The sequence below is a fragment of the Arachis hypogaea genome, chromosome 1 (assembly GCF_003086295.3).
Source record: "Arachis hypogaea cultivar Tifrunner chromosome 1, arahy.Tifrunner.gnm2.J5K5, whole genome shotgun sequence".
Taxonomy (NCBI): domain Eukaryota; kingdom Viridiplantae; phylum Streptophyta; class Magnoliopsida; order Fabales; family Fabaceae; genus Arachis; species Arachis hypogaea.
Window position 1 is genome coordinate 1,271,020 of NC_092036.1, and position 23,077 is coordinate 1,294,096.

General features: G+C 33.3%; 3 protein-coding genes across 36 annotated transcripts; all 3 read right to left on the reverse strand.

Moving 5' to 3' along the window:
• Positions 1-4,255: 4,255 nt before the first annotated feature.
• On the reverse strand, positions 4,256-9,050 carry LOC112789373 (pentatricopeptide repeat-containing protein At1g73400, mitochondrial). Of its 17 annotated transcripts, none has more exons than XM_072234717.1 (5): positions 8,517-9,013; positions 7,738-7,827; positions 7,451-7,590; positions 6,719-6,890; positions 4,256-6,470 (listed from the first exon to the last, which is right to left on the reverse strand). In XM_072234717.1, exons 4-5 carry the CDS (start codon positions 6,794-6,796, stop codon positions 5,139-5,141), a joined length of 1,410 nt encoding a protein of 469 aa, XP_072090818.1. In that variant the 5' UTR covers positions 6,797-6,890; positions 7,451-7,590; positions 7,738-7,827; positions 8,517-9,013; the 3' UTR covers positions 4,256-5,138. The 17 variants fall into 17 exon arrangements, 16 of the variants coding, with proteins under 16 accessions (XP_072090818.1, XP_072090809.1, XP_072090836.1 ...); XM_072234708.1 differs by having other exon boundaries at positions 7,738-7,833; XM_072234735.1 differs by having other exon boundaries at positions 6,719-6,773; positions 7,738-7,833; positions 8,517-9,012.
• A 347-nt stretch (positions 9,051-9,397) lies between these two features.
• LOC112789382 (biogenesis of lysosome-related organelles complex 1 subunit 2) lies at positions 9,398-12,029 on the reverse strand. Of its 2 annotated transcripts, none has more exons than XM_025831248.2 (3): positions 11,760-12,029; positions 9,957-10,174; positions 9,398-9,847 (listed from the first exon to the last, which is right to left on the reverse strand). In XM_025831248.2, the coding sequence occupies exons 2-3, from the start codon at positions 10,065-10,067 to the stop codon at positions 9,566-9,568; spliced, it is 393 nt and encodes a 130-aa protein (XP_025687033.1). In that variant the 5' UTR covers positions 10,068-10,174; positions 11,760-12,029; the 3' UTR covers positions 9,398-9,565. The 2 variants fall into 2 exon arrangements, with proteins under 2 accessions (XP_025687033.1, XP_025687040.1); XM_025831255.3 differs by having other exon boundaries at positions 9,957-10,090; positions 11,760-12,025.
• A 3,009-nt stretch (positions 12,030-15,038) lies between these two features.
• LOC112789394 (folate transporter 1, chloroplastic) lies at positions 15,039-22,761 on the reverse strand. Of its 17 annotated transcripts, none has more exons than XM_072234782.1 (12): positions 22,516-22,761; positions 21,308-21,568; positions 21,120-21,196; positions 20,325-20,401; positions 19,901-19,994; positions 19,438-19,531; positions 18,485-18,558; positions 17,096-17,206; positions 15,708-15,779; positions 15,570-15,590; positions 15,406-15,473; positions 15,039-15,193 (listed from the first exon to the last, which is right to left on the reverse strand). In XM_072234782.1, the coding sequence occupies exons 2-12, from the start codon at positions 21,429-21,431 to the stop codon at positions 15,061-15,063; spliced, it is 945 nt and encodes a 314-aa protein (XP_072090883.1). In that variant the 5' UTR covers positions 21,432-21,568; positions 22,516-22,761; the 3' UTR covers positions 15,039-15,060. The 17 variants fall into 17 exon arrangements, with proteins under 17 accessions (XP_072090883.1, XP_025687058.1, XP_025687067.1 ...); XM_025831273.3 differs by having other exon boundaries at positions 17,096-17,209; XM_025831282.3 differs by having other exon boundaries at positions 21,308-21,587; positions 22,516-22,756.
• Between the last annotated feature and the right edge of the window lie 316 nt (positions 22,762-23,077).

A 23,077-nucleotide genomic window follows, 5' to 3' on the forward strand; every position in this document is an offset into this window, starting at 1 on the left:
TATTATTTAATTTATTTTTAATATATATTCTATAAAAATAAATAATTTGTTGTCTAATTTTTTATATTAATAATAATTTTGGAGTTTTATTTGAAACCGTGGTGAATTGGACTCTAAATTTAAATGGAAGTGGTCTTTGACTTGTACTACATTCTGAAAGTCGTTGTCTCTGAGTTGTGTATTTGAAAAAATGGGAGTAGTATCTGCAAGACCTGTAAGACACTTCGATATTTAAATCAGTAAGAGATTAAAATAAGTTTAGAATATTGGAATTTTTTTGTATTTGAGTGTGTCAAAGTATTTATAGAAAGTGAGCCAATAATTACTGTTGAAATAGTTCTACTTCTGATGTGACTAACTGTCTCTTTATCTTAGGATTGTTCAGATATCTCTTCTAAAAGTGAGAGAGAGATTTACAGAAATTTAGGATTGGATCTTTTAACTTAATTTGGGCTTGACTTTATTATTTGAGTTAAGATATGAATAATAATTTTTTTAAATAATTATAAAAAGGGTTATAAAACTTTAGGGTTGGAAAATATGGTGACGATGATTTTGATTATTGTTAATGTATTTGGTTGAGGGCTTTAAGAGAATGAAGATGATGATGGATGATTAATTTAAGAATTTAACGTTTTTTGTTAGCGAAATCAACAACATTCAATAATTGAGTATTTTGTCAAATATAACTTATTTTTTATGATTATAAAAATAGTTTGATTATTTTATAATTAATTTTATCCACATGCAATGAAGAAAGAGATTATAAAAAAAGTTATAATAAACTATAATATTATAATTACTATTAAGATGAATTCTACTCAATTCTTTTTAAAATAACATATAAGTTATTTTTTATGATGTATGTGCCACATTTTAACTGGTCATTATCTTAATCATAGATAGATTATTTTGTAATTTATTATTTGAGATGGGTAATGATATAATTTCTTAAAATATCAAAACTCTAGTCTCGTTAGTTGAAGTACCTTTCCACTTCTCTATTCTTTCTTCACGTGGTCTTTCCAAGTATCGCCATACTGTCCTCTCAGGTAATTTCTCTTTTTATCATCTCTTAACGACGTCATCGCTATCTCGCTCCTGTTCTCTTACTAATCCAACTATGACTAAGATAATAACCAATTAAAATATGACACATCATAAAGGATAACTTATATATTATTTTAGAGGAGATTAAATAAAATTTACCTACTATTAAATATAGTAGATATTTTTGAAAATATTAGCCGGTGATTATTTTTTGTTCCGTTTATTTTGGTAATTTTTCATATTAAAAATTGGTGTTACTCAGTTCTTTTTCTTTTTACCTATTTTGCTGATATATTAATTTTATCACTCTCTACGTAAATTATTTAGTTTGCTTTTGTTCCAACTCTATCTTATCCCTAATAAATGGTAGCAAAGTCACTTTATTTTAGAGTAAAAGTTCAATTCTTCGTATACTTTGCGTAGTTGTAGGTTTGTCTAATTTTCTATATTAGAAAAAAATTTACCTTAATATAAGATGTCGATCAAAAAATTTAAATTTAAAATGATAAAATTTAAAGATTTAATGACTTTCAATTATAAAAATTAAAGGTACAAACGTTGTTAGATCAGCAAGACATAACTTGGACTATGAATGGAATAATAGAGACAATGTGGCAAAAGCAAAAAGTACAATTCAATTATGTTTGGCAAACAACATATTAAGAGAAGTAATTGATAAAAAAACTGCTGATTTATTGTGAAAAACTTGAATAAAAAAAATGTTTATCAAGGCTTTGTCTAACAAGATATACCAAAAAAAAAAGATTGTATACATTTAAATATTCAGTGGAGGGTATAAGCAAGTGTCGGGGGTTCGAATCTCGCCTTGTGCATGCAGCAACCCATTGGCCAGCGACAAACCCTTAAATGGAGCTCAGTACCGCGGCGGATTAGTCCCCGACCTGTCGGGTTGGGGGATACCGTGGGAAACCAAAAAAATTCTAGTATATATATGTTACAACACTCAGAATTTTACTATACATTCACTACAATATATATATATATATATATATATATATATATATATATATATATATATATTTTACCAGAGATAAGAGACTCGAACCTGTAACCTTTTAATTGAGTATGAAAAGACTATTATTTAAATTATAATTCATTGGCACATTCACTACAATATTACATCACTACATTAGAAGAGAACTTATTACTTAAAAAATATTCGAAACTTCGAACTTGCTTCGTTGTTTCTTGCTATGTGTTTAGTATTTTTTTTTTTTTGGTGTATTAAAACTTTAGATCATCTCTTATTTATAGGCAACAAAAAACTTCGATACCATTTATTAGAAAATTATGATGTCATAACTTATATTTTTAATTAATAATATCTCCAACAACCACTCCACCATCAATGTCTTCTTGAAATTTTAATGCCCTACTTTAGATGTGAGAACTCATTGCCTATAATCTATATATATATGAGATGGTCTGAAGTCTCAATACACCAAGAAAACTACTATACATATGGCAAGAAACAACGAAGCAAGTTCAAAGTTTCGTGTGTTTTCTAATTGAATTCTCTTGTAGTGTATAGTGAAATTTTGAGTGTTATAATCTTAATATAAACTAGAATTGTTATACCTTTTAATACTCACTAAATTTTATAAATTGTGGTAAAAGAAAATCTTATTACTATAATATACTATGTCATAACTACGGTTAAATATAGTAGATATATTATTTTAGAATGTTATTCTGTAATTTTTGTCCCATTTATTTAAAAAAATTATATTAAAATATTAGTTTTTTTCTATATATTTATCGATTTTGTTGGCCGGATTTTTTTATTTAAATTATTTAAATATAATATTAACAAAAATGTGTAATATGAAGTGTATTTACATATCCTGAATACAATGTCCTAAATTAAGTTAAATGTACTACCCAAATATATCTAAAATGCGGTAATTGGATACTATATATTCGAGATATATGCATAATAAAAAAAACGGACAAAGTACATAAGATGTGTTGGAATGCTATATAAAGCGTGTAGCCGAGATCCTTGCCTTCATTCTAAATTTTTACTACCCAAATATATCTAAAATGCGGTAATTGGATACTATATATTCGAGATATATGCATAATAAAAAAAACGGACAAAGTACATAAGATGTGTTGAAATGCTATATAAAGCGTGTAGCCGAGATCCTTGCCTTCATTCTAAATTTTTGAGTTTTGAATGGTTTTAAAAGTATACATGGCTGAACGAAAGGATTACATTTGATCAGAAAACATTAACAACCAAAATGCGGCCTAACATATAGCTGGAGTACTGGATTTTGAGGTCAATTTGTGTATTTGTTATTTTTAATAGTTAATTGAGTTAATAGTCAAATTCGTCTCTGAAAGATTATTCATTCTTCAAATTAGTCTTCAAAAAATTTTTTTAGTCATATTGGTTCTTAAAAGATAAAATGTAAATCAAATTGATCCTTCCATTAGTTAGATGATAATGTGTCATGTGGCATGATGATATGGTAAGTTAATGTCACGTGTCACAAGATGATTGGTTGACGTGTCAGATCAGTAACACCTAACACATCACGTGTCACTTGACATGTAAAAAAGTTATTTATAATAAAAAATAATTTCTAAAAATCTAGACCTAAGACATTTTTATTCCTAAAATTTAAAAAATGAATCAAATTAGTCTTTATATGAATTTTTTATTTTTTTATAATATTAAATTTGAAATATTTATTAATTTTAATATTATTTTTTAAACTTTAATAAATAAAATTCTCTTTACATAAAATAATAAAAATAATTAAATTATTATAAAATTATTTTATCATATGTATTTTAAAATTTTACATTTTTAAATTGTAATTTTTTTACGATAAATTTTTTTTATTGAAACAAGTTTATCAAATTATTGATTATATATGAGAACACATAAATTATGTGAAGGTTCGAAACTATTATCTTTATATGAAGATATAATTGCACATGAGTAGCCATTAAATTAGTAAAAATTCAAGACATGATATTCTCTCATCTAAAAATTCTTGATTCTCATTAGTCATTTTCATTTTCATGTGAAGACAATTACATGTGAAAAATAAAAAAATTAGTAAAAATCTCAGATTCAGATTCAGTTGTTTTTATGTGAAGATGATAATTAGAAATTATTAGATATTAATTTGGTAAATCATATTAAATCGTCTGTCACCAAAAAAAAATATTAAATCGTCTGAAAATCTTTAACTATCATTTTATATATATAAAAAGTGGTGCAATGGATAGATGGAACTTACAAAGCCAAAACCACCAGTTTTAAATCTTGGCTCAACCATGACATACTTGGAGCAATAAGTTCCAAGAAGGTGCATCACGAAAGGGACTTCGTCAAAAGCCGCATCGATACCATCATTAGCACTTCCTTTTGTGAAGAGATCATTGCATTCTTCTGCAGATTTATATATCTTAAGCTGGTTTTCATGGAACCCCAAATCCTTCAAGATTTCATGAACAAAAGAACCTTCCAAATAACCAACATTCAACCAATTCTTTAAGAGTTGATGAACATATGTAAATGCTGGGCGTAGTCGTTCAACTGTTAAGAGAGGTAAGACTTGCAGTGTAGCTTTGAACCAGAATTTGAACTACAAAAACCGCAACTAGTTGTTGTCATGAAATAGTCCAATAAATGGTGCAGTGATGAACTTTAAGGCGTATGAAATCATGAAAAACCTGCCATGGTTGCAGGTAATATTCATTGAACCTATCATGAAAAGAGCTGTCCTAACTTGACAATTAGTAGCACAAAACCAATCAAGAACTTATTACTTTCCTCTCAAACTCATGCTCTTACGCTTCTGGCTTAGTGCATAACGTCTTGCCATAGCATGATTATAGAACTTCCTCATGTGATCTGAAAGCCTGTGAATGGCATGGAGATCACCAATTGTCGAGAGTTGCATCAAAAAGGAATCGAACTTCCTATATGGCAACTTTATTCCCTTGTTTATCACTTCTTCCAAAAGAATAAAAGCGTCGTCAATTCTATTGCAGCGAAATAGCCCCTCAACCATCACACAGTAAGTGTGTGTGTCCGGTCTGCAAACTCACTCCTCCATTTCGTGCCAAGTCTCAAATGCTCCATCAGGATCATCCATATCAAAAAACATTGAAATCAGCATATTATAAGTCTGAACACTAGGAAGGCAACCGAATTCAATCATTCTTCCATATAGTTTAAGGGCTTCCTCAGACTTCTTATTGTCACAAAGGACCTTGAGGAAACAATTATAAGTAACAATATCTGGAGGGTAACCTTTATTTCCCATCTCATCCAAGAACTTGTAAGCTTCATCTATCTTTCCATTCAAACACATCCCTTCAATTATATCCTTGTATGTTGAAACATCAGGAAGGCAACCATTGCTAATCATATGCCCCGTAAGTTCAAAACACTCCTCCATTCTATCATTTTGCACAAGCGCCACAATTACAATTGCATAAGTCTTTGCAGTGGGAGAAGATATGGTTGAACCTTTCGTTCTCATGAATTCGAAAAGATTTAGTGCCTCGGTTATCATGCCTGCCTTGAAAAAGGTATCAAGGGCGGCGTTGTAAGTGAAATTGTCAGGCTTATGACCCAATTCAATCATCTCTTCCAGGAATTTCATTGCCCTAGTCGGGTTTCTAACCCTACACCAGCCGAAAACCAATATATTGTGTGTATCTGCATTCGGCTTGATCCTTTTCCTAACTTTCTTATACAGACCTTCAGCATCCTCAACTAAGCAACACTTGCACAGGGCATCCAAGAGCAAGTTAAATGCATTTATTTCTGGCTGCGTCTTCACTCTTATCCTCTTCTTCTTCGCAAGCTTCTGCACACGAGTCAGATACTTCTCTGTATACCTCCTCAAAATCGTCAAGAGGACTTCAACTGGCACCGTGTTCTTGTTATGCCTCTTCATATACTCCAGCATGTCGCAAACTATCCGGAACTGCTTAGTCTTGTACTTAGTACAAGATAAGATGTCCATCATATCATTATAAGCACAAGGCTCATGTGAATAATTCTGTTGACAGCCAGCCCAAGTGAAGAACCGAAATGCAATCTTTTCATCATAACGAAGCCTATACAACACCCCGGTGACCAATGGGGTAGACAATGGAACACCCAATTGATCAAGGGCATTTTCCAAATTGTTAAAACCTAGTGAACTATCCATCAGAGAGTTGTAAACTTTATCAACATAGCTCTCTAAACCATTAACTTCTTCAACATTCACACTAAAGCTAGAATTTTGGATCACTGAGACAGTTTCTGAACAATAATTCCGCATTGGAACAACATGTTTACCAAAAGAGTGAATATGCAGTGATGAAGACTGAATTAAGTAAACACAAGAAGCATGTGATCTTGAAATATGGCAAGGGGAGTGCTGAAAAGAAGAAAAAACTGGCAATTGAAGCGTGGCTTCAGTTTGAGGTGGAGCTTGAAGGGTTAATGTCGAAAAGGAAGGACTTTTCAGATAGTTTAGGTACCTATGAAACATACCCACCATCGTTTTGCTTCTTGAAATCGAAGGCATTGATGAAATAGATTATAGCAATACAAATTTGGATTGTGGGTATGTGTAGGTTTTATGCAAAGTACTTAGAAACAGAGGAATGGGAGGGAAGAGCTTACAGTGACTGATGATGCAGCTTCGTTCCAAATTCGGTGTCGTTTTTGATAGCGAAGACTGGAGGGGCCAAAGAGTAGCATAAGGCATAGTTGTCAGAACCAAACCGGTGATCGAGACTATCAGGTCACTAATTCAACCAGTGGATTACAGGTTGAACCGACTGACCCGATCCAACTTAAATAAAAATATGAAATAGTCAAAAACTTAAAATTAAATTTTGAAATATATATCTTCACCTACACTTTAACAACAATCAAGTCTCAATTTCTAAAATAACTAATACGAAAATAGACATATTAGTCAATACTACAATAATATCTTAATTTGACACAATAATAGTGAGAATCAATTAAGCAATTAGCAATCAATTCCAATTAAGAAATTAACAATCACACTGCAGCAACAGAGCCTATTAACAATTAATCAATTAGGCAATTAACAGTCAATTCTAACATAGCCTATTATCTAATTATAATCACACCAAGGTTTTGAAAACCGGACCAGTCATCAAACTGCTCTAATCACTGGTTCACTGGTTTACTGGTCTAACCGGTTTAACCGTGGTTCAACCGGAAAAACCGTTCCATGATAAAATAATAAGTAAATTATAAATAAACATCATAAAATATCTTTCAAATTTAAAACCCTACACAAACTATCACCAACTAAATGTAATTAATCATCAAAATATGCAAAATAATTGCAGTGCACAAGTTAAAGATAGATAATATTACCTTAACGTAATTGAGTCAAAAAGGAAAACAAAACAGGCTCTTTTAATTCTTTTATACTTGTAGGCTTTAATATAATCATTATCATACAGAGGAACTTTCTTGAAGGAATTTATGGCAACCAAAATAGGCCCTGCTTTTATCTGAATTGTACAAGATATGATTAACAAGGTTAAATATTGAAGTTAGTTAATCAGACCAAACAAGAATATTTCCCAGTTGTCTCACTGAGTCCAGCCAAATGGAAAAAACATCACTGTGTACTATCGCAATTCTAGATCATATCTTACTTTCTCATCAGGCAGTGAAACAACAGACTCAATTCCAGAAGATGTTATCTTCACCAGCTCCTAATTCCCATTTGAAAGTTGAAGCCAACACTGAACCTTTTGAAATAACGAACTTCAGAAGGGAAAGAAATAGGAAATTCTAAACTATCTATGTCTTACTAATAATGAGAACAGAAAAACTCAATCTCTTAAACTCAATAATTACATCAGCTATCCAACTAAATAATTGGATCACAGTTATCATAAACTGATTTCAAAGCCTAGAAGCAGAGTGAAATTAAAAACATGAAGCATATAATAAATCAAGAGATCACCAATTGCAATTTTTTTAATAAGAACAGAAGTTAAGAACAATGAAAAATGAAGAAAGATTAACATTTTTCAACCCAATTTTAACAAAGCTCATCACAATGATTAACAACAACAAAAAAGCACTGAAGGAACAGTGAATCAGTAACATGGGCAGTGCAAATTTAAAATTTAAAAGTTATCAATTTAAAATCTATCATCAAATGCAATCAGTGAGCAAAGCCAATCAACCAAGCACTGACTGAGCATTCTGTTATGATTCTGTGACTGGGAAGCAACAAATTCAGCAACAAATTCAAGTTACAGCAACAAATTTAACAAATCTCAGTAAAGTCCCGATTTACAGCAACAGTTAGATCAGCAACAAGGCAAATTTATTGATTAGCAATTTTTTCAGCAACATGCAAAAATACAGGGAGAAGGAAAATCTGGAGAAGAGAGAACAGGGAAGCGATGGTGCAGGGACTCACCAACGGTCGACGGCGAGTCAGCGACCACCCCACGGAAGGCGACGAAGCAAGAGACAACCCCACGAGTTGCTTCTGCCGCCGGCGACGAGACAGGCGAACCACGAGATGCCAGTGACTGAGACGAGACTCGAGTGACACTGGGAGGCAGATTCGAGCAGAGACAACCACGGACGACGAGCAGCAACCAACGCGCACAGCTCGAGCACTCACTGGCGGAGGGAGGCGTGAGCAGCCGAGCACAGAGGAGAGAGGCGAGATGCGAGCACACGACGCGGAGGATCCGGCAAGAGGCCCGAGAGCACGAAGACGGTAGTTCTTGAGTGCGACGGACGGCGGCAGCAATCTCCCACTCCGACAGACGGCGACGACGATTGGTGGAGGCTGCTAGGGTTTGCTTTCTTTGGTGGAGGCTAGGGCATTTGCTGTGCAGGAAGGAGTTGGAGAAGTGGGGGACAAGTGGATAACGCGTGCAATCTTCTAAGTATAGATCTCTATCATAGTTCATCATGCTAACATTATTCTAATTTATTTATTAAAATTTATTCACTTCAATTTAATTATAATAAATAATAAAGTATATTTTGTAAGAAACCAAAACATAAATAACAGAAATATAATTTGAATTTTACACATAAATATTTAAGCATTTCAATGAGTTTAATTTTAATACACTAATACTATAAATATTTTTACAACTAATCAAATTCATATGTTTTGATAACTTATTTGTTTGGTTGTGTAATTATTCCTTTGAGTTAAATTTAAACTCTGGTCGTTTTATCTTCTTGCTGTTTATCAATGACACTTACTAAATTCAATTTTGAGGACAAAGCAATGATTATAACCTGCATAAAACATGTCTCTCAGGAAGAAAGCCAAGATGAAAGTAATTAATTTGTAATAAAATTACTTCATGGAAAATATACTAGCACCGGTATATTACTAATACAATACAACCTCTCAGTCTTTAACTGGTTAACACATGATAAAAGACTCAAAATCACTGTGTAAGCAAGTTACCAAATCAAATCTATACATATGTATATTATCTAATTATTAGGAGGAGGATGAAGCCTAGTTTGGTACACAGACTGCACTCTTGATTCCAACAGACACACATATTTGTCAAGCATAGAGACCACAACTTCAAATTCAGTTACTTGCTTCTCTATGGCATCAATCTGCTCAACATATTCGTTGAAGCTACCACTCTTGCATTTCAACTGCTCCACAAAAACCCTCAACCCTGAAGCTAAGTCGCCGTAACCTTTGTACTCTTCCGCAACCCTCACATTCATCTTCTCTAATAACTCAAGTTGATTATTAGTCCCCTAACTCACATAAAACCATTGTCAAATTGATATTCCAAATAATGTTGTATCCTCAGATAGTTTACACGATTTGTAATTCATTGGAATTGTTTGGAACAAGGGTTTTTACCTGAAGCTCCGATTTGATCATTGTGCTAATGCTGCTAAAGAGATCATTGAGTGACTCTGTAAGTTCATCACGCTTCTGATTTTGTGGTTCACCATTGTTTGCGCCATCCATGGCCACACCAGGTAGTTAAGACTCTGCAATTTGCAAGGGAAGGGTTGTAGTAATGGAGAAACCGGAGATGGTGATCTAACCACTTGTTGTTTTTGAGGTCCAGACCGCTGTTGTTTCATATATATGTATATATATAATCAAAATAAAATTTAACAAGAAAAGAAAAAAGAAGAATAAAACCTTCTAATTAGTTGTAAATGGATTATTTTGGTTTCTTGTCTTTCATTTTTCTTTACTCTTTTTTTATTATTTAAAATTTTTCCCTTTAACTTCTAAAAAAAATATAAATCTTATCTTTTGAGCTATATTCTAATTTAGTCCTTTGATCACTTACTCTTAGAATTTGTCAATGCAAGGTTAGGTGCTACTGGAATCTGCAGGAGCTGAAAAGCTACAAGGCTGATTCGGTTTTATCCTTTAACTAAATGAGGAACTTATTTGTGTTCTATTATTTTGAGGTGAATGAAACAGTGATTCTTAATGGGTAAATACCAAATATACTGCTGGACTTGGAGAATCTAATATATTTGAGGAAGTATAATTTAGTTTCACCTTAACAGAATGAACACAACTTAATTTTAACCTGCACAGAGGTGATGCAGACATAGAGGCACAGATCACCATCAATCTACCATTAAAGAATTTCTCTGTAAGTCAGTTAAAGAATTTTTAATTCCTAGACTTGTGGATGTGCAATAAATATAAGAGCATTTGTATGGGACCTTTATATGCTATCCTGGATAACAGATTGACATTGTGGCTGTTTATGTGATATCTATCCTTCCCCCAATTTAATCATTTGAATGTATATTGATTTAGTGGTTTTATTCTAATCTTTTTGTGGTAAATTAGCAAATATTACACAAACATCTTTGAAGCATGGAGAGTTTTACATGAAAATATTTGTACCCTTGTTATAAAAAATAGCAATCTAATAGATTCAATCTTTACAAGTTAACACCTAATAAATTGTTAAACTAATCTGTGCCTCGTATTTAAAAAAGATAACCAATGACCTTGGTAGATATATAGTTAGAGTACTATTAAACAGCTATAGAATGTCAATTCTACTAACATATAGCCTGCATAGTCCAAAGTTTCTACTGCTATATGGTCAATCTAGTCTACCAATATATAGTCTGCATAGTCCATGGTCCAATGTTTTTCTAAATGGTATATAAAAGAATTTCATATAAAATTGTTTGATTTAGCACTTCCCCGCGCATAGCGCTATGCGCAGGCACATATACTAGTAAGATAACAATTTTAATTTGACAGGATAAAGATAACAAAGCAATGATGAGGCGAAACAAGATTTTGATGTCTATGATGAGAACAAAGAAGGGTTGATTGATGCCATGGAGTTGCAGAGAGTTCTATGCATTTTGCTACTTAAGGAAGCAAGAGTTGCATCTTGGATGTGGTGGTAAAAATAATAAATTGCACTTTTTTCAGGTGTCATTGTTGAATATACACATCTTGCAGGCAGGTTTCAGGTTTGAATTATATTGCTTTTGGGAGAGGCATCCAATGCAATGTAATACTTTGCCCAACATCAAAGTTTATCATCAATAACAACAAAAACTCAACAACATAGCAACAAATTCAACAAAACAGCAACAAAGACACAGCAAATTACAAAAAAATAACAACTCAACAAGACAGCAAGGGATCAGAGGGTAGAGGACCTACCGGAACGACACAGCGAAGCAACGGTCAAGACGGCGCGACGGGAGGTGGCGACAGGAGATAGCAAGGCGTCGGTGGAGGGAAGGAGTCGCCGGCTCAGAAAGACAGAGGAGAGAGGCGCTGGTATGAGGGACAAGGGAGAAGAAGAGCTGAAGAGGAGCATGAATTGGGCTGGTGGGGTTAGATTTTTTTTTTCCTGAGAAAATACCCGTCCTGTCCATTTTTAGGAACATCAAAAGGTTAAAAAAAACACAAGATAGAAGTAATCCAAATAAGTTGAGGTTTTTAAAATTGATTCTTATAAGAATTTAATTTTGACGGTAATGTAAAATTGTTTGAGAAAGTATAAAAAAATAATACATATACTCAATAACGCGAACAACAAATTAAAAAAGAAATGTAAAATTAATTTTAAAATTCAGACTTTTAATTAAAGTTTAATTATTCTGTTAGTTCTTATAGTTTTGTAAAATTTTCAATTAGTTCTCTATACTTTTTTTCTTTTAATTGAGTCTCCGCAACAAATTTTTTTCAATTATGTCCCTCTTGTTAGTAATTGGCTTAATAGGGACCTAACTAAAAAAAAATTGGTACAAAAACTTAAATAAAAGAAAAAAAAGTGTAAAAACTCAATTAAAAAAGAATTTGGTGCAAGGATTTAATTAAAAAAATGTATAGGGACCTAATTAAAAATTTTGTGAAACTATAGGAACCAATAGAGTAATTAAACCTTTAATTAATTAAATATTATCAGATTTTAAAATTTGAAAATTTAAGATTAGCACCCCTAAATACATTCACACTACCTAGAGTTCCTACCATCCCACCATAATAGCATTTCCGGCCTCCACAGTGCTCCGCCGGTCCACATTCACATTTTGCCGTCACTGCCGAAGGCAGCTTTGACGCTAAGTGCTTATCTGTCCAAGAGTGCCGCTGACCGGTGATACCTGTGCAGCTGCTGACCGGTGATACCTGTGCAGCCGCAGCCATTACTGTTTCATGATCCCGTACTCCCGCTTATGCTGCTATTCACGACTCCAGGGCCGCTGCCTCCACAATGCCCTGCCGGTCCGCATCCATAGTTTGACGGCGCCACCGGTGAGAGCTTTGACGCGAGGTATTTGTCCATCCGAGAGTGCCGCTATCCCGCGATAGCTGTGCAGCCGCAGCCACTGCTGTTTCAAGATTCCATGTTCTCGCCACCGTTGCTATTCACGACTCTTATCAATTAAGTCAGATGTTCATTTTACTACGTATGCGGATGGTTCTTTTCAATTTAAAGTGGATGTTTATTTGAGTATACCATTAGTATTTTACTTGATTTGCTTGATTTTGCATACACATGCTCCACATGATGTTCATTTTATTATGTATGCAGATGGTTCTTTTTATTAAGATGTGGATGTTTATTTGGGTCATACCATTTGGGTGAACAAAACAAAGCGGCACGCGATGGAAGTGGCGAAGACATGACATAGTAGCATGGAAGCAAGGACACAGGTGCAAGGGGCGCAACGCAGGAAAGAAAAAGGTGCGGCCGTGGTGAGGTGCGTTGGTGACAGCACAACAGAAAAGGGAGAGTAAAGCGGCTCCAGTAAAAGGAGAAAATGATGGAAGGTGAGAAGCTAGGGTTGTGATGGATAAATAAGATAGAATATTTTTTGTTTTAGTTGGCCAGAGTGCATCCCATTGTTCATATTATTCGCATTCCAGAGTCTATCTAACATAACTCAAATTTTACATGTGTATTTAATCACATAATACCATATTAACAAATATAATTACTTTTACATTAACCACATAAATAATCATCCAAAAACACGGTTATGATTGCACAATTATGTAAAACATTTTACACTATTAGCACATCAAAATTAAATCATTTTAATATTTTTCTATTAAATAATTTTATCCTCCTCCAATTTGATCCCAAAAATAAAGTAATAACTAGTGTCTAGAATTTAAAAAATCTCAAGAATCATTGAAATTTTGATTAAAACATATTAAATTAAAACAGATTCTATTGTCTAATAGAAGCAAACATTTGGAATTGTTTTGTATGGTTCATCATTTTAAAATTTGTAAGAAAATGTCCAATATTAAAAATCTCAATGACTAATGTAAGTAATTAATAAAAAAATAAAGTACATAAAAATTCTTAAATACTTTAAAAATACTAGTGTTCCAATCATTTTAGTCATTGATCAATTATATATATCTTAAAGAGTTTAATTTAATTGGACCGACAGCCTAAAGTGTACAATGCATTCGTTAAATCACGTTAAATTTTTTTTTTGTAACTAATCACATTAATTTTTTTAAATAACTATTTATGTTGTCAAAATAAAAAAATATATTTTTATGAATATAATATTATATAATTAAAAATACATGTAAAATTATTTTATAATTATAGTGCATAAAAATTAAATTTATGTTTTATAATAAAAATCAATGACTAAGATGACTGATCACCATGAAACATTTGAAATATTCCTAAAGTATAATGTAGCTGCATAGAGATAACCTACGAGCTTTAAGCCATAGGTGGTAAGTTCGGAAATGGATCATCTCTAGTAAAAAATAAATTAGATAGTGTCCAGTGTAGGATCTTATCTTTCATTGCTCTCTCTCTCCTATTTAATTTTGGTCCCACTTATAAAATTAAATGTGAGATATCACATTTTATTCTCTCAAATGTTAAAAAAATGGAGAGAATCCATTTCCTGATAAGTACTCTTGTACACATATCACTTGGAAACCTTTTTTATGAGCAGCTCTACTGGTGTACGGCAAAGACTATGAAGCGCTGGAAGAAGACTCCAGACAAGTCAACTATAGACATAGTTGACGCGACGGGGGTGGAGGCGTGGAGGTGCATGTTAGTAGGCAAAAATAAAATAAAATAAAATATATATAATTAAAATTAAAATTAAAATGTAAAATAGATTATCCATAGATCAACATCAACTTGTACATCCACGCTAGGTCAAAGAAACATGAACAGAAGGGAACCATGCTTAATGTCTTCCTAATCTCCGGATACTGTGTACACATTATTAAACCTCTGTAGAATTTCATCATTAAAATGCGATGGAATAACCAATTTTCCAATGTTACAAATATCAGAGACAGAGAGCGGGAGGGGGGAGAGAGAGAGAGAGAGAGGAATCAGGAATGTACTCAAAATATAAATGTCAAATAAGAGAGGAGATTGGCACCCAGAGAGAGAGAGAGAGAGAGAGAGAGAGAGAGAGAGAGAGAGAGAGAGAGATTGAATTAAGATGAAAAAGGAAAATATTTAGTCATTCCTCCTTGCTAGTTTAAGCAATTTAAGAACATTTTCATAAACAATAAATGTTACTGAAGAAGCAGGAACATTTTTCAAAAGGCTTGGGGTTATTCCCCTGTAAAATCCTCGGACACCTTCATATCTGCAAGAACAGAACAGGATCTATAATGTAAAAATGAGAGAGAGAGAGAGAGAGAGAGAGAGAGAGAGAGAGAGAGAGAGAGAGAGAGGTCCTTAAGAGAATTTTGTTTCAACATTTTAATCCCTGAAAAAAGACTAAATGCATACATTTTGGTTTTCAATGAAACATGCAAAACCAAAGAAATGGGTTATAACTTATAATGTGGTATGTACCTTGCAGTTTCCTTCACAACATGCCAACTATCCACATATCTTGGAACCCCATCCGCACTAGGCCGTTGCTGCAGAGAAAGAAATTTCGATTTGCCTATGAGAAATTTGTACTATTAAACCAAAAGTGCTATCTATTATCCATATCTTTTAATCAACTCTTGTACCTGCAATCGAGATCTCATAACCTGGAAAAAAAAGGAGCAAGCAAGCATGCTGTCAAAGATTGATCCATCATGTTCGACGAGACAAGGACACAAAAATATAGAACCCTCTTTCAAAGAGGAGGATACAAGAAACTGTACCTGAAATGGATAGGTTAGAAGTATTGCAGCAATTTTTGATGTTGCCCCAAGAACAGCATAATCAGCAGAATTCTGTGAAAAGTTATAAAAACACTAAAGTCTCGAGTATCGAAGAAAGCTTGCAAAGTTGAACATCAAACAACTTCAATCAATCATTTATAAGCATCATATAGCCAGAAGCTAAACAACGTATTAAATACCAGGCTTAAATAAATTTTGGAAAAAATGACAACTCGATGCACAAGCATTCTGCATTAACAAAGGGACAAGAGAAGGGCCGAATCCAAAGGGGGTAATGTAGGCAGAGCAATAGAAAAAAGGAAATATGTTAATTAGAAAAGCAAGAAAAAGTACAAAAGGGCAAGAAACCATAATAACAACTGGCGCCAAGATAAACCCAGAGAGACAAGAATGTAACAGTGAGAAAAAGGGGGAAATAAAGTAAGCTCAGGGTTTTGATAGAATTCATAGAGAAAGATGACATCGCCAGAGAATTTCAAGAGTCTTGCCGTCTCTCCTTAAAGCTTGATTTTATTCAAAAGGCCGTCCATGATTTCCCTCATTCCCACTCACTCCCTTATATCCCTTCTGTCCTCTCACACCCATAAAAGAATAACCATTGGATCTCAAACCCTCCCCACTAGGCTTGCCAGGTGACAATTCTGTTACAACAGTAGGGACTTCCTAATTCTTTTCCTTCTGAAGGTTCTCCCCGTGTCATGCTTCCCAGGTAAATAGCAGAAATATCCTCACAAAAAGCAAAAGAAAAAAACATACAAGAGGCTAAATCCCAGAAGATAAAGCACACAAAATATGCCAATCTTATATGCTAAATACATATATCTCACACATACACCATAAGCAGAATACCAAAGAAAAGAAAAATTAATAAACTTAACCCAAGCTGTGTCCATAGTTGATATTGAACATTAAAATGTCTAAAACCCATTTCAAAGCACTGGAACACGATAAACTGAGGACTGTAAAAAGTTCTTTTGCATTAAACATTTTAAAAATATTTATTTAATACACCAGACTGCAACAATATGATGTATAACAGTCATTGTAGATATGTTGAAACAACATACTGAATACAACAGACAATGAATAATATCTTAACATCTAGCGTAGTGTTTACTTATCCTATCATATCTAATACCACATATTAAACACTCAGGTCAATATTATCTGTGCACACGATACAACCTTAAGAGTCATCACTCATCACTCTTGGAATGTCACTTGATCTCGAGTTGAGCAATGACATAGGAACAAGAACTCAGACCTATATAAGTGACATTCAATTCAATTTCAATGATCAAACAATGGGTTAATAAATGTAAATGGTCCAATGCTCTGTAATTCTAATCCAACCATTATTTACTTACCAACAGATCATCCGGGTTTTGAAGATGCCTTTTACTTCCCCTGTGCTTTATGTCTACAATAACTTTACGAAGCTCCTCATATGCTGTGAACTGAACAGCCCCATGAGAGACCTGCTGAAGAACAAGAAACAATTGAGCCTTCTATAAATCTTACAAAGACAAAAAGTTGCATGTATTAATAATTAGTATAGCCATGAGTTCTAGGTTGCTCCTTCCACACACAAGAGAAAACAGAACCCTCATAATAACAATAGTATATTGAAAAGCAACTCGGCTTAAACATTTCAGAAAATTTATCATAACTGGTGTTATGGACTACCGGCCCGATAGTAAATCATCTCTGAAAGACTTGGCCCACTATTTGATCCTATCTTATACAGGTAGTTATGCACAAGCTCTGATTAGCATAACTCCTAGATAGTGGAGCACTAACCATTCCCCACTCATCTGACTCATGGATCCAATATAACTCTAAAATAACTAAATACTCAGGTTAGGAAGAGATAACACATAACACTTATCAGCTACACTTTCTAACCTAGTACCTCCTGAGACACATGCCTAATACGAGCACTGAAGTCCTTGCAGGTTCAATGCCACCATTGTTAGGAACATGGAACAAGGATGACAATAGTGTAATGTATCTGAGCCTCAATGGAAGAGCAAGTAAGCTCTGATGAAAGGTCCTCTTGAAGTTCAACTTCTTTGTTTTCTTATAAGAATGAGCAAGACAAGGATCAAATTCTTAAGCTCTTGTTCAATGGTTCTCATGCTACGTCACAATTCAACTCTCCTAAATGTTTAAATTTCTAGGTGGAAGTTTATGAATGGGTTTCTATCTCTAACAAGAAGTTTGAGAATGACAAATATCATGGTTCATGATGATATGACTTTAGTATTTTACACGATATAAAGAAAAAATAATAAATATATAGGGAAAAATGTTAGAAAAACTTTTCCCTAACCTGGAATAAACGTGAACCTCAGTCATATGACCAAATCTTATGTCACCTGCCATTGCTCGGATGACAATAAGATGTCAAACGCATTACGTTAGCAATATAGCAGTAAACAGAAAAGGGAGGACAGGATCTATTTGTAAAGTTTTGGATAGTCTATGGCTTTAATTGGCAAATTCTGTAAGTTCATAGTGGCTACCTGCTACAGAGGCAATGCTCGTCACAGACTGGATCAATCGAAAAGAGAGATCTTTATCATATGTTACATTGGGTGAATAACAACGTTATCTTTTTTCAGACACGATTTCACAAGTATCAACAACAATAATAACAAAGCCTTATCCCACTAGATGGAGAAAATCAATCAACAATCAATAATTAAATTTACAAGAGCCAAGACAGAGTTGGAAAATAACAAACATCAACATACCAGAAATAGACCAGGAACAATTCCTCTGTAGAGTGCTCTAAAACCTTCTTCCCTCATTATGGTCCTAAATGCATCTGATATTTTCAGACAAGAAACAAAAATTGTATGACAGGTTAGCAAAATTAATACAACCACAATAAGTAAAATACCCAAACCCTGACTATTACATTCTAATTGATCATTCCCATGCTGAAACAAAGTGATTCCCTTAAAATATATACAAGTAAAGTTGAAAACAAGTTTCCTTTTTCGTCCTAATTTTAAAAACTAAAAATAAACATCATAGAACAAAACGCTGTGAAACAAATACAATGAATAGTTATGCCATACATTACTTAGCAAATTAAGGACCAAACATTGATGATTAATAGTAGTGACTAACGAATTGCTACAACATTTTTGGATGATAAAGATAAATACTGAATCAAATATTATCGTCTAAACAGGTGGTGAAAGAGAGCCATTATGCAACTTTTGATAGTACTCCATCTATCTGCTTTTAAGTTTGATTTTGCGAAATTATTTTTTTCAAAAATTATTTATAATTTATAAATACATACAAAGCATTAATTATCTTTTGCAATGTTTAACTTCATAAGTATAAAGTATTACATCAACTTAATAAAGTAATAATAAATTAATGAGAAGAGACAGGATAATTTAACCAAAGCAAACCATTTTTGCTCTATACTCAAGAGAATGTAACAATTTCTCGATTCTTGTCTAAAAGACCAAAGCTGTAAAAGCCACTTAAAAGTTGACACAGGTAGTAACTGTAAACAGAAGTGGGCAGAAGATTACTACAATTAAGAAAGTCCTGCGTGTTAAAATAATAATTCAGCTAAATTTATAACTTCAAGAAATGTATTCTAATGACATGAATATTTTGAGAAGAAAAAAAATCTTTAAAGTGAACAGTTGAGAATGAAGTTAAATTAAGATGGAGATGAGACCAAAAATCCCATAGTATGGTCGTGTTTGATGAAGAGGAGTCTGAAGCTGCAATCTTGTTTTTACCAGCCAAACAGGATTTGTGCACAAGCACACCTGACAGAAGACAATGGAAATCAAATGATAGTAAATTTAGCAGGCTTTGGAATCCTAATCAGTAATCATTCAACTATAAAAGCTTAACAATATATTAAAAATTTTCACAAAGATAACAAAGCTGTAAACTTAAATATAGTTCCATTAATCCATTCTCACACTCTTATCATAATAAAGTTCATTGGCAAATCTCTAATACACTTTACTTACCACCCTTCGCCACTCCTTGGGATCGATGTAAGAAAAAATTTTGAATTGAACATGGAAATTATGCAAAGCCCTAACCAAGAATATACAAAAACATGTGCATACACATAGAGCACACGCATGTGGCAATCCATTCATGATAATGGAATTGTGAACACTCACCAAACCTCCTGCTTCAGCAGCTGAGGCAAGATGAAGACCTGGGCTCAGTGTATCCTCCCTATTCCTAGCATATCTTTGTTTGGCTTTATCATAACTGTAATTAAGAAATTTTAACTTAGTCACATGTAAATATTAATAGCTGATCAAGAAGTTAGGGGATGGAAAATTCACAAAAGAATCCATTCCTCTGTAGGTGTGTGCATGTGTGTATGTGTGCACGCGGACTCGCGCATGTGTGCGTGAGGGAGACTTTTAAGAGTTCAGACTGAATAAATCAAGATCACATTATACATATTTGGAATCTATGGATGCCTACTACAAGAATAAAATTAAGGATACAAACTCCACAGTGTATCATAACATATAATATCATTCTAGTTAACTTAATACGATTAATTATTTAACGTTCAGAATTGAAACTCACAAAAAGAAATATAGGCCCCATGAAATAGTCGACCCAATAACCCCAGGAAGAAAACCTGCATATAATCCTCTTAATCCCTGCAAGATAAAGCAGGGAATATAAATACAACAAACTGCTATTTACATATTCAATGACAACTCCTGAACGATAAGTAAAAGCCAAGGGTATTGAACCATACGTCAGTTATCTTAGCTGCATACATCTTAATAAAAATAAAAGTAAGACTATGAACAAGGTGAAAAAATGAGGAGTGTTTGGATCAGCAACCATTAATCAACAAACAACAGGGACAAATAACCCAATCAGGGAAAAAAAAATCAAAATAGAAAGCAAAACAAAACAATACAATAAAATAAAATAAAATCTGGGTGCGACTAGCACATGACATGATAAACCACCAAGTTTCCTAGGTGCTAGCGTAGACCAAGCCTATAATGATTTTATCTATTTTCTTCAAATTTGCAAGACTTATCCTAACCACCAGCTATATGTCTTAACCATATATAGGTAAAGCTGTCAATAATTTACACAAGCCCAGTTGCACAATCTACAGTGAATTCCTTTCTTAAAAACATGAAACTCCTAACAAGCAGAATTCTTCAAATGCCAATATGTCTTAAATGCTATATTGTAACAATTTATAGCCGTGGTCCTAGAAAAACTAATTATTAGGGACACTCTAAATATTGCATTGCAGAAAATAATGAAATATTATGAAGTAAAGTAACTGTCGAAAATTGTATCCTTGATTGATAAAAATGGCTAGCATTGGGTGGAATGAGTAAACAAACAAACCTCAGATCGAGCAATGGTGAAAATTGCATGAACAGTATTCTTATAATTGGGAACATGAGAGACTCTGCCATCATTAACTGCAAATCAAATAATAATCCCATAAAACACTGAACACAAGACAAATATTAAATATCCATTTATTTGAGCAAAAAGAAAATTAAAAAATGCAAAAAAAGAAAAACAAAGACCTTGGAACCTAGTGCGGACAACATCGAGGGGATGCATGACAGCGACAGTGGCAAACCCAGCTGTGCCACCGGCAGCAGCATTCTCCCAGTGCCATTGACGGGCCTCAGGTGCTGTGGCTGACATGTTTGGTAAGTTATGTCTCACTCTGGGTTGAATGTCATTGAACTAAAAGGAGACGCAATGGGTTTATCTGAGGGGCTTCCTCAGTGACAGTGTATTAAGGCACAGATTTTGTTTTCTCTTTCGTCGAATGGTTTGGCCTTCAAAGGAGAAGAGAATCTATTTGAAATTTTGAATCATTATCTTTTGAAAACAACTCTTCCAATCAAATCAAATCCACACATTCAACTTCATCTCCAAATTAATATCTGTAAGTTGACTAAGTTCCGATTTTGAAGACAAAGGACAAAAAGAAAGTTTAAAGAATAAAATCTATTCTTCAGACCCATCAAACCACAATTCATGAAACACGCCCTGTTTCAATGATAAAATCCAGATCTAAACAGTTTACAAAATGGCAGTCAACAAATATGGATAAATTATTAATAATTATACATGTGAAGAAAACAGACCTGAAGTTGGATATTCTTAGAACTACACTATTAAAGTAACTGATGTATTTTGCAATTATTTAATATCACATTATTGAATAAAGGGGAGAGTTAGCACAAAAGCAAACTATATGATCTGAAGCTTCCATGACACAGGTTTTTATTCAACAAACAGCACAAACATAGCAGATAAAATAAGTGTGATCGAAGATAATATAGTAGCCTATAAAGCCAAAACTGTTAGCAAAATGCCACAGCGAAAAAAAAGTTAGAGCTTTATATATGATCACATCTATTAAGAAACAGAGCAAGTACTAACAATTCTACAATTGGCAACAATTGTTCAATGTACAAAATTCTTCTCTGCCATTATGTCAATATACCAGGACTACAGTGAAAGAGAAAGTTCATTAAGGCCACCACAGAAAAGTATAGTGTTTAATTTATCACGAAAATTATATTGTGCTCAGTTCATGACTACATATGCTAAGAGCTCAAAGCATTCAACTTCATCGCATACAAAAATCTACAAGAATGGCAAGTATCCGCAGTCAACAAAACTCAAATCCTCAATCAAACTCATACCTAGATCAGATAACGGAACTAAGACATGAGAGAGAGAGAAAGAGAGAGATAAGCAACGAGGCAGGGCGTACCTGGATGGTGGCTGTGAGGCTGAGGGCTCTTGCGACGACCTTGCACGGCCGCTGAGGGATCTGTCTGCGAGGCAGACAGCTCGGCTAAGAGGTGGCGAAGCAGCAAGGATACCAGGCAAGGAGGCGGCGAATCCCTGGCATCGCAGTGTGTTCCGGCGGCTGCGGCACAGCAGTGATGGGGAAGGATGCGTTCTTCGTGTTCATTCCACCAGTAAGTAGTAAGTAGTAATATTCACGGATTGTTTAATTTTATTTTAGACTTGGAGTAAATACTAAATATCACGTGTTAGTCCAAAGAATTTTAGACAAAATACTTTTTTTTAAATATTATTAGTTAATTTGATAAATTTAATTAAATTATTATTTAATAAATTTAAATTATTAATTTTATACGAAAATAATTATATATAAATTTTTATTTTCAGTTTTTTATGAAAATTATTTTTATTTAATAGAGTTTTTTATTGATTTTAAGTAATATTTAATGACTGTAAAGAAAAAAAATTTAAAAAATTTTATTATAAGATAATTAAACTTTAAATAATATATTCTAAAATAAATT